At 38.2% G+C, this 12172-nt stretch overlaps 1 protein-coding gene across 11 annotated transcripts in view; it reads right to left on the bottom strand.

Annotated features, from left to right (window-relative positions):
• Positions 1–11403, bottom strand: part of akap9 (A kinase (PRKA) anchor protein 9) — a 64072-nt gene extending 52669 nt beyond the window's left edge. For 10 of the 11 annotated variants that reach the window (XM_034892686.1, XM_034892687.1, XM_034892697.1 and 7 more), the window contains exons 1-2: positions 11157–11403; positions 2611–2871 (exon numbers count right to left, since the gene is read on the bottom strand). In XM_034892686.1, coding sequence (XP_034748577.1) covers positions 2611–2871; positions 11157–11204 — 309 coding nt within the window. In that variant the 5' untranslated portion in view covers positions 11205–11403. Of the gene's footprint in view, positions 1–2610; positions 2872–3164; positions 3287–11156 lie in introns of those variants that run through there. The other variant, XM_034892689.1, reaches the window with a different exon arrangement.
• Positions 11404–12172: the final 769 nt, after the last annotated feature.

Below are 12172 nucleotides of genomic sequence, written 5' to 3'. Positions count from 1 at the left end.
TAGGGATCCATAACTGCTCCCATCCATGCAGCAGAAATATACCGCATGTCCTACAGCCTTTTGTAACAGAGAGGGATGTGAGTCGCTCCCAAGGTAAAAGACTCGCCTTGCAACAAAACATTCAATCAACCTTAAGGTCTGCTAAAAAAGTGTTGCAAGGCCATGGAAATTGGTCCCACAGAACGACGCATCTCAACCTGTTTAAAGGCAATTGTCTGTTTCCATGGCAACAAGTAGTTTTGTGGGCATGTACCACATGAAATGTACAGTGGGTTCAGGGAAAGAGTGGCTGCACAGCACCAATAAAAGAGACTGAGAGGGCTTGAATGAGGAAAAAAAACTGTAAGAGCCCTCAGGTCTGTGCATATGTTTCCAACTGTTTTGGAATAGCATCATTTCATTATTCAGATTCATTATTGAGACTAGTGAATATAATTTATTGCAGGTTTGCAAGGTCATATATGTATGTAAAGCTTACAAACCAAATGTCAATTGTCTGCTGAAAGATTTTGATGTGAATAAAAATAAATAAAAATAAAACATTAAATTGACCGACCATTCAACAAGCAGGCTGGGTGTGCAAGGGCTGCAGTAGTATTTGTGGATATGAAATTATTTTGTAGAATAATGGATTATGGATTTTGTGTTGTTAAGTTACAAATAGCATGCTTGATGAAGTTATCTGTCAGTGATGTATTATGCAAAGGACAAACTTAGCATTTAAAACTTACACCAAATCCCCAGTCCGACCAAAACATTTGAGAAGGTTAATATATATTTTTTTAAATATACACCCAACAACAAAACTGAGTATCCTCTGCAAATTAAAAATTACCATCAAAGCAGCACTGCACCAACTTATAAAACCCAATTATCCCTGCTGGAGTTTTATAACGCAGCACAGTAGCCGAGTATTCATCAAAGCAAATTGTTAACATGGATCTTTTCCGGTGTTCTCCACAAACATCATAGCATAAAGTCTGCAGCCTCCTAAGCAAAATGTCTCAAGATTCAATAGCACAACTACCAGATGCATGCATCCAGACAAATCTCAAAGACAATTTAAGGCATTTTGAGAAGTTCAAACTTTACTCTTAAGACACAAAGTCAAAGAAAAACTTTTTTTTAAGAGGTCTCAGATCAGGCTAGATTTAGTCGATTTTGGGGAATTTTTGTCTAATTGTGAGAATCCCTAAATTCCTGATAATTTTCTATGAAGGTTCATCCTAGTGAAAACTTTGTAACTCAGTACCAATTAAAGGAGAAATGGCTTTTCTTTAAAACCAAAATTATTAATAATTCATTATTTATTTACTATTGGAAATTTTATTTAGTATTTGTTTTTAGTTTTATTTGATTACTCTCTTCCGGTCTTGCGAACACAAATCACGTGTTTTTGTTTTTTAAAGAAATAACATAATTAATAAAAAAACAGTACACACAAACAAATAGTACACACAAACAAATATCTACAGATAAACTCTGTAAAGAACTTTTTTACCCTTCTCATAGGCTTCAACTGAGTACTATTCATGTCTGAACCACAATCCTTTAAGTCTTTAAGTATCATCTATATTTACAAAATATTTACAACATATATGTTGAAGTGTATGCTTGCTCCTTGCTGCTTTTTCCAAAATCTGTTTTGGTTAAATTGTGTGACTCAATTATGCCATACATCTCCACCCTTTTCATTTAATAAACACTGCATTTATAAATTCTTAAAACAATTAATTTGACAAATATTTGTTTAATTATTCTTTCATGGTAAAATGCCTACGTCCCTGCTCTGTGCTCCCATTGAGACTGGTTGTCATGACAGCTATAGCAGACTCATTAATCTCCAGGAGACAACAGAAACAAAACGCCATACACAACAATAATCCTTTTCACAAAAATGTACGGTCATGAATAATTCTTTTTAAAATGATTACAAACCAATGGGCATGATTTAACCAGTGTATTATGAATTTTGATTGGAGAAGGAGTCTATTCTTCACAGGATCCCTCAGAAATCCAGTCTTAAATGGCACCCATTTATTTTGAAATTCCACCGGATGCAGCAGATGAAATAGATGTTTTATAATCAGATAACTAACTTTAGACAAATCTTATTTGTTCTCACTTGTTGGAGCAGATTGATTGTTTCACTGAAACAATCATACATGAACACTAGCGCTGTCACGTTTCTCCGGATCCATGATTCAATCTGACATTGCATCAGCAGTGACGGCAATGTCACAATAAGATCCGCTGATGGTAGAAGGGTATCTAAGGGTACTACAATAATAGTTTGAGTTGCTCAGAGTTTATATGGTGCCGCTTCATGCACAATGAAGTTCCTTCGTAGCCCATATGTTTTACTGTGTCCAGGGCCCATGACATAAAAACTTAAATGGAGTTGAAATGGAAAATTCTCTCTCTCTCTCAACAACAATAGTTGCTTTGACCCTAAGACATGAGTTTTGGTGCAACAGATGACTAATTTGTACAGTTTGTCCAGCTACACCCAGCTTTGGTCTGAGTCTTTCTTATGCATTAAAAGGAAAGAATAGACAGGGATTCTATATGCGTGAATAATGTACTATTGGAATAAATTGTTGAGTCTACCTCTATGGTGTAGGTCTGGTTATGCTTGACAGTCTCTCCACTCCGCAGCGTCCTGGCGTAGGTGAACTCTGTGGTTGTCCCTTCTTGTGATCCATCTCTTCCTTGGCCTGAGACCTCCTCTCCCCCCACAGACTGGTCTGGCTCGACCTCCACCTTTCCCTGCGAATCCCCCTCAGAGTCTTCTCCCGGCTTCTTTTTCTTCTTCTTTTTCTGTTTCTTCTGGGAGTCAGCGTGAGCTTTTCTCTGGCGGTACTCAGCCAACTTGAGAGGGAAAAGGGAAACAGGCAGTGTTTAAGATAAAATTACCATTTCTGCTTCCATGTTGGTCCTTGGAAGTTCAAAAACATTAGCAAACACTTGAATCAAATCCTTTTAAATGTTAATCTAGTCTATATCTCCGGTCATAGCTTCCATTCAGATCCTTATTTATCTGATCCTAATACTAGGACTTGAGAGCAAGAACCACCTGCTGTAGCCTAATGTACAACTTCATTAGTCTGTTTAGAAAGGAGTGTATACTTCTAAGAAGAAAAAAAAAAAACGTATGAACCTACTCGGAGTCTACACAGTTTGGTGAAACTACAGCGAAACATTATGTGTCCCAAAAAGACGTCTTCCCTGCTCCGAGTGAATCCTCCCTCCCTGTGTCCATATGACCCGACACATGCCTCTTGCTCTGCCAAGTGCTAATCCTGACTAAAGGGATTACATTTTTAAACTATGTCAACGATTGGTCCGAATGGCCAATAACTTTTTTGTTATCTTCTTTACTATCTTCAAAATGGTATTCTTTGCCTTAAATTGTTAATGTTCATGGGTTCATGATAGAAACAGCTTTTTGTGGGTACAAGAAGCAATCTCCACTTCATGTCCATGTAATAAGCTCCAGTGCTAGTGCTAACCTTTTTCAATTTTCCGCTGGATAGGGCTGGGAAATTAGGCCAAAATCTTGTATTCTGATACAGGAAATGTTTACATCTCGATAATGATATATATCACAATACGGCATGTTTTCAGGGATTCAATAAATAAACAGTTTATATGAAATAGTTTATATGAAAAAGCCTAAAATGAGTATTTTCTCATTTTATAAACACCTTTTGTGCAAAATGAAGATAGGGTGCAAGGATCAGAACTTAAATTGTCGTCTAAATTACGTAATATTGCTGTAACGCAGTTCAACCACTGGTTTTATGACATTGTGACAGAAACTGTTTTTCAAAAAAAAAATTGAAAAACATTTTTATCTCGCTTTGATTATAAATATGGTCATATCACCTAGCTCTACCCCTGGACAATAATTTGCACATTCTCGCACATCCGTACACATTTAAACAGAAACTTACACATACGCATTCTTATACTTTTTCATTCTCTATTGTAAATGTTTTTTATTTTATATCATGTCTTTATACTTTTGCAATGTGATTATTGTTATTCACCAAATCCTTACCAAATTCGTCAAATTACTTGTAGTGGCAATAAACCGTTTCTGATTCTGACTAAACAGATCCGATTTCCAACAACTCAGACTCTCATTCTCATGTTCCCTCTCTCTCTTTTACACATACAAACCAATTGTATATCATAAACAAAAGCAGCAGGAGTATTTTACATGAATCGTCACCAACGAAATGATGATACTAATTACACAGCCAGACTACTTCTGATATGTATTATGTAGCAACAGGTGACAGCAAATTGGCTGCAGAGTCAGCTAAAGCAGACAGCAGGGGCTGCAGGTGCCACAGCACAGGTGTTGCATGGATTGCCATACATATATATATAGACAGACTGTTGCCAAGGATACCATGCTAATGCCTGTCCTGGAAATGTACCAAATGACAGAAGATCGTAACCCTAAATGCACATAATAATATACAGGTTTGGCACTACAGTTTAGCAAAGATACTGGAGAAGTGTTTTTTACTTCATCCTGAGTTTTGACAAGCTGGAAACAGCATACGTTTGGCATTTTTGCCCCAAAAATGACTAATCGAATAACTTGCTGATTCATTCTGTGTTGATTACCTTAACAATTACTTGTTGCAGCTCTACTGAGAGATACAGATTGTATGCACCTGTCTAGCAAACCCCACTCCTGCAGCAGCAAAGTCAGCATTAAAGTAAGCACTTTTTGACAGTTCTGGTTTGGTGATGCTGCACAAAAGGTTAGAGAACAACACGACAGAGCTGAGAGTGGGCGTCGTCCCCCACCTATAGTACAACACACAGCTTTAAAGCTCAAAGGGCTTCTGATCTTTGCCTCTGCACCTCCACACACACAGACATCACCCCTCATCTAAATATACCCATCTATCCGTAGATCCAGAAGAGCTTTGTGCATTAAAAACCAGAAGTGAGATATGAATGAATGCCAGTCTTAGAGGGGGAGAATCTGGTGATAACCACGACAGAGAGGCTCTGAATACAAAACAAGGCTATCCTTTAATTCTAATTTAAATCGGACCAACACACAAGCACTAGTGAGCGATGTGCAGCGGACCTGCCAGCAGAAATTGCCCTGAGTTTTAAAGACGTCTCAGGGAAACCCAGACTTTCGTTGAGCTGCTTATCAGGCTGCCCTATTTGTCTGGGCAGAGCAGAGCATTGGCAGAACATATGGAATACTGGAGCCTGTATCACCGTCTGGGAAAGGAGACTACGTAGGTGTATCACCATCTGCTCTCTGAAAACATTTACACAGGCATATTCTTTACACAGCCTTTTTTTTCCATGTCTAATAGCAGCTGACTAACAGCATCAACAACAACATCCAGTAAACTGTGTATGATTTCATTTAAAATCAACTAAATTGCAATCACAATCCAGTGTTATTGAAGTGGAGCTACACAATTTTTAGTATTGATGTGTGTATATGTATGTTTTTATATGTCTAAATGTTTTACTAATGTAACTTAATGGAATCATGAGGAAAAATTGTTTTTTAGCAGGATTAAATTCATTTTGAGGAAATTAGACAAACAGTAGGGTTGGACGAAATCAATTACCCACGATAAGATATTCTGCTGTAATGTTAATAATGGGGTTGCTATCCCTTAAACAATCATGGGTGTGTTAACCATTGTGAACCATTCAAGATTTATGTAAAAAAAAAAACATTTTTGTAGTATTTTATAAATCTGTCAGGCATTTAATTTGATGATTTAGTCAAAAACTAATATTTCTCTCTGGTTATTTAACAGTTTATCAATTGATTTATCCAAAACTGTACCATATCATACTGTATATCAGATTATCACAATTATAAAATACATAGTTTATCTAAGAATACTGTCTGTCTTACTAGCTTGTCAACCCTGTTAAGTGTCATCACAGTTTGTACCCAGAAGTGCAAATAGCAGTTCATGAGAAGACTATTTATGGTTTAAATAGAAATAAAAAAGGACATATGACAGCCTTGTTTCATGAAGTGAGGAACACAGCTGAACAATAACTGCGTCACTAGAATTTGTGAATTGGTGACGTATAAAGAGTCAATGATCTTCTCAGAAGATCTTAACATTTGTGCTTCAGGAAAAAGCATACTGAATGCTGTCTGTTAAAAACACTTCAGCACAAACTGAAAAAGCAGTACATCATTTACAAAAATGTGTTATTATTTGAGTACCAAAGTGGTTTGCTGTAGTTTGATGCTTGTGAGACACACTGCTAAAAATACAAGCAAAACTGAAATGCAGCAGTGCAGTGTCACCCGGGGGCTGGGCTCACTGTCTCTAATGTCATGTGTCAATGAGACTGCCAGCAATATTGTGTTAGTCAACACCTAGCTATTAGAGGCCAAAATTCTTGTGCTTTATACACACATTCCAGTTAGTAATCAACAATAGCTAATCGCCCTGAAAACAAAAAAACTGCAATTGAAGCCACCTGGTTTACAATTGGTGCAGCGATTGGAGCTTCAGCTGTGAAACTTTCGAGAGGTTCCAAACCAGAAGCAGGAATTGGCTGAAATGTATATATTTACATATGCATATCACAGACATAAGATAAAAACAGACCTGTAAACACTTCCTGCCCTAAAGTCTCGTCACACTGCTATCATTGTTCTGTAGAGTCATTCCAGTAGTTTATTCCGATTCTTAGCACATGCATATTGCCTATTAAACAACGACATTTGGCTCAGTTTAATCTGTGGGTTGACAATAAATTAACCTTGTTTTTCTCTCAAGCAATACTTATTTTTCACGGTCACGGGCCTGCGTGCCTTTGCATTTAACAAATCTGATCTATGATCAAAGTCAAGTATCCTTATGATTTCTATTGAGAATGAATGCGGTCATGCTCATGCAGTATCACCCTCAAGCGCAACAGTCTCAGAAAGAAAAACAGTGCGCAGCAAGCTGGGTAAATATATTTTTTTACAACTCATCCAATTACAGCGTCAGTAACTTCAACTTTAGGATGGATTTTGGCCCTTTGGAGTGCATAACATAGATGCGACATCCTGGTTTTCAATCTAGCCAATAGGAAGATTGTTGCATGCTCTCGCCATATTCCCCTCTGAAATTTAAAGTGCTTTAATGTGTCCTATTCAGAAAAAAGTTGTTTTTTGAGGTTGTTGGTTAAAAGTTTATCTGGAAGACAATGATGGCTTCACACTTTCAAGAGTATTTGGCACAAAACAGATTGGCATTTAACATTGTAGTGCCTGACCAAAAAAATAGACCTGAAAGACTGCAAAACTACAAGAAGCATTCTGGTGGTAATGAATCCTAAGATTTAGTTCCCACTTAATCTGTGATGAGTGAGCTATTTTGGGCACACAGACACTAGTTGGCATCTTAAACCTTTTCTCTCAAAAACTGTAAAACCCAATCAGCCTCTTTCATGGTATGGTATAACTGCAGCTTTCATTTACACCTTATCTTTCTTAAAGATCAAATATTAAAATAGGTGAAAAGTACTCCAAAAGACTTGACAAAAGTTTCTAGACTAACACAGAAAGTTTGGTTCGGTCATTTCCAAGGTGGTAGCTGATACAAACTCGACAGCTGTTAGACTATCACATTCAATTAATCACCACATAATACCTTCCTAAGCAGTACAGCATGACATTACAAGAGCTTGGAAGGCATTCAAAGTTATAGATTCAAACACATAAGAATAACAAAAGTCTGCAACCTAATAGTGAAAACCCACCAGTGTCAATCAAGCCGATTAATAAGCTGAATAAGCTTTGGTGGTCAAAGTCTATTAATCATATCGAGCTGTGCTGGGCACATACATGGTTGGTCACTTGAAGGATTAACCGTTCAGGCCTAAGATAAGTAGATCAACTTGTACCTTTGCTGTCCTCAAAACCTCCAATGCTGTCTGACAGTGACACAGATATTTTGGCTATTTGAACCCCAAAACAACCTACTTGCAATTTCCTGTGTTATAAAAGGTTTGGCAAATGATTTCTCCAATGGGCTAAATGTATCTTTACTTCTATAAGAAGACTGTTTAGACTATGTAATTTGGTTTAAAAATAATGACAGTAAGGGCTTTTTTTAGCATTACAATTAGCACAAACACAAGTAAAGAAATCTGAAAAGACTGCACTGCCCTGATGCTTTATTTTCCAGAATGATACAAAGCTTTGCAAGTACATAAATGATTCCATCGCTCATGATGGCAGAAGCTGGTAAAGTAACAAACATTGACGAATCAGAGAAAACAAAGCCGTCCTCCATAAATGATGTGTGCATCCCTTGAGCCAAATTAAAAAACACTGCAGTGCCCTTCCCTGCCTCAATCAGTATCATTTTGAAAAGGCTGGAACAGCAAATAGGCTGCCACATGTTATTCATTGAAGATGTAAAAAAAACAAAAATCACTGCTGTTCAAAACACTGTGTGTGACAGACAAATGGACTAGCTGAGCAGCGATGACCTATAGACAAATAGATAAAAAGTACAAGGGAAAATCAACATTGTATCTATGGGTACACACCTCTGTGACTGTGAAAGAAGCCAACATCTAAACCTTGATTGAGGACATAAAATAAGATTTAAAAAAGAAATACTTTTTGTATATTTTAGGTAATGAAATGTAACTGCACTGGAATACACATGCAATTTACACTATTTCTTTCTAGAGATCATGTTCAATGATCTGGTGCTTTTAAAAAGGTGCCACATGAGTCTGGGAGTTTCTTAACACAAAATCTTTTTAGCCACTTGAGCTTATCTGCCCTGTAACTGGAGAACCTAGCAAAGTCTTCCACAAGTAACTCCATTATGCTGGTTACTTGTGGAAAAGTGAAAGCAACAATGCATCCGCAGACAGTGTCTTGGAACAATAGCTTAGCAACACCAGCCCCTAATTACCACTTCAGTGACTGGTATGACTCAGTAGGCGATGACAATAGATCATCGACAGTTCTCCCTTCACTTCACCTATACCTGATTTGAGAAACACATTACCCAGTCAATGGGCTTTGCCTCTTAATTTTAAACAGTAAAAATCACAACATCTATCCATATATCACCTATCCATCACCATATATCTAATTCTGATTACATTTTGAGGCAAACGTTTGGCCACACAGGCGCATACTAATTATACATATTTTTATCTAAAACAGGTAGTTTAAATGTTTTCCTTTTAGGTTTGGTAGTTTAGAGAGGCAATGGGTCAAGTCATCGTCTTAGCACTCCCCTTAGCTTGCTGACATACTGTATATCAGGTCAGAGGCTGGTAGGGCTGTGTCCACAACTATAATACTTTTAGCCACTGAGTATACTACCTCCATAGTACAGAAAAATGCTTTGTCATTTAATACCTAAGGAATAACTCTCATTAGCGTCGGTGAGCCAATAAGCATGCAGTATGCTTGTAACAAGAGCTAATAATGCTGGTGATTGCCATACAGGAAACAACGATTTTTGGGGGGGCTTTTTGGCCCTTATAAGATGGGACATCTGAAGACAGCAAAAAAGGGGAGAGAGAGGGGGATGACATGCAGCAAGGGGACGCGGGTTAGAATCAAACCCATGCCGCTGTGGCGAGCACTGAGTTTTGGGGCGCATGCATTACCAGGTCAGCTAAAAGGGGCCCCATGATATTGACATTTTCTGAACGATATCCAGCCCTGCATCCTGGACTCAAGCCAAACTTAGATCCAATCTGACTTTGGGAGGCTATTAGAACAAATAATGACATCTTGTAAAATCTCTACCTGCATGTGAGGGCATGGTGACATGGTACTGTGTCAAATACAATAAAGGCAGACCCTCCTGCAGTACAATGGGACAAAATACCAAAGCTGTAACCACGGAGATGGTGTTTCTCATAGTCTCTCCCACGGTGCTAACCTAAAAGCCAGAACACCAGCTCAAAACGTGAAACCTGGAGTGACCGAAAGAGACACCAAACGCAGTTTATTAGATGTTTCTTTGCAGTGTCTGGATGGAAAGCATTTGGAGTGAAGCACCTTTCCAAGTCTGCCTGACAAAATGTATTAGTATTCTCAATACCAACACTTTGTAAATGGGTCCATAGTGAATCACAGGGACAAAAACTGCAATATTAAAAAGGGATGTTACATACCAGTTACATGGTAATAGTCATGAATATCTATGTGACTTTTTTTGCCAAGATGAGGCTATAAAGATAACTTCCTTAATCCTTTGATTGTTACACTGATAGCCAAATATGTTTTGTATATAATTCCTCCGATTAGCCACATCTTTAGGCTCGGTACAACACATCTCCTTGAAGGCATGTTATGGACAGAATTTGTACCCGAGATATTTGTGTGAACAAATTGCAAGAACAGAGCTGCTGCAAGGTAATGCACCAGTCCAGGCAACAAATGAATAAAGCATAGGTCAGAAAGAGCAGTGGACCATTTACTTCATTGCAATTTATAACATGAGAAAACACTGATTTATGTGACAAAAATAAAATAAAAAAGATGACATGGGCATCAATACAGTTTTACAACACAAAAGCATTATCCTGTTGTAGTAAGTAAAATAGTTTTTCATCAGTTATTGGATGGGTGGGGGTTGTCCTCCTGACCTAAATGTTGATGCTGATGATTCAAAAAGCCAATGTAGCGAGCCAATGTGTCATGTGTGGCAATGTTTGCTCTAGCTAGTAGGGATGTGTCCTGTAAATCCTGTTACACCAGCCTGTCCGGCACACTTCATGTGGCGGTAATAAGCCTTTGATAACGATGTGTCGGCTTGACTTGTGGGTGATTGAGTTGGCATTGCGTGCACACTCCTTCACGTTTCCGAAAAGTAAAATTAAACATTGGAGTAAGGTGAGATAAGCAGGATGACAAAGGAGTCTGAGGCTAGCTGTAGCTGTGCTAACCCCGGCGAGCCAACCCCCGGCTGTCAGCAGGGCGCATGTTTGCTGGGACTGACAGCTGAGAGGGTCATAAGAAGGGGAGGGGGGGACCAAAAAAAAAAAACAGATGACAGACCCAGCCGTGAGGAAATAAGTTGTCGACAACAATAACTTACAACTTTACAGCAATGAAAGCATTGTCAATGAGTTACGCTAACACCAAAAACGGAGAATCCTACCTTTGCTTTGCCGGCCTCCAGCTTCTTTTGCCTCTCCTCGTCTTCCATCACCGCGGTCCCTGTGGCTGAAACAAGAGGGAAACTTCTTGATGCGAAATATCGGCAAGAACAATATAAAAAACTAACGGTTAAATATGTCTCTCGTCTGTCTTCCAGCTTGCTGCCAGTCGCATTTACTAGGTGGTGCTGTCTCCTTGTTGGTATTCCGCCGCCATGTTTTACACGTAAACATGAGACGCAACTATGATGACGCCGTTTTGCCTTCACAGCCACGCCCCTTGATCTTCCACTTTGTTGCTTTCAGGTGCTGTCAGAAATATCGTAATTATCCCAAATAACAACGTTTACCTTGCAGCACTACGGTTTTGATCAGTGGTAGAAGAGGAAATTTGAGCTTTTACTTAAGTAAACATCGGAGTACGGCATTAAAGTACTCCACAAGAAGTACTCCGCATTAAAGTACTCCGCATTAAAGTACTCCACAAGAAAAAGTCCTGCATTCACATTTTTTACTTTCGTATTAGCAAACAAAATATCAAAAGTAAAACTATTCCAAGTGCCTTCCATAGGAATGAAATAGATACATTTTATTTTTACGAATAATTAATTATCAGAATCACATTCTGAATGAGTTTTATGCCCAATATAAATTTTCAGTTGCCTCATTGTGTTCGGTGCATACAATAAACATAAGAAAGTGGAATAAACCTTTAACAATAGAGCAAAGTATCCACAGAGTGACCACAGAGTGTAGCTGACAAATAAATGTGGGGGATTTCTCTCTGGAATATAAAATGGAATCAAATGGAGGTATGTGTTCCTCAACATTGTATTCAAGTAGTAATTTAATAAATAATAAAGTTACATTCCGTCACATGACCTAATAATCAAACAGTTGTTGACTATCTAAAACGTCTTGCTTTTCTTTGTCATTTCTCCTGTTTTCATATGAGGTTTGGACGAAATCTGAATTTGCAAAGGAAATACTGACATGGCAGGATCCTTTAATGTCTTAC

This window comes from Etheostoma cragini, chromosome 14 (genome assembly GCF_013103735.1).
Source record: "Etheostoma cragini isolate CJK2018 chromosome 14, CSU_Ecrag_1.0, whole genome shotgun sequence".
Taxonomy (NCBI): domain Eukaryota; kingdom Metazoa; phylum Chordata; class Actinopteri; order Perciformes; family Percidae; genus Etheostoma; species Etheostoma cragini.
This window is presented reverse-complemented; position numbering and strand designations above follow the sequence as displayed.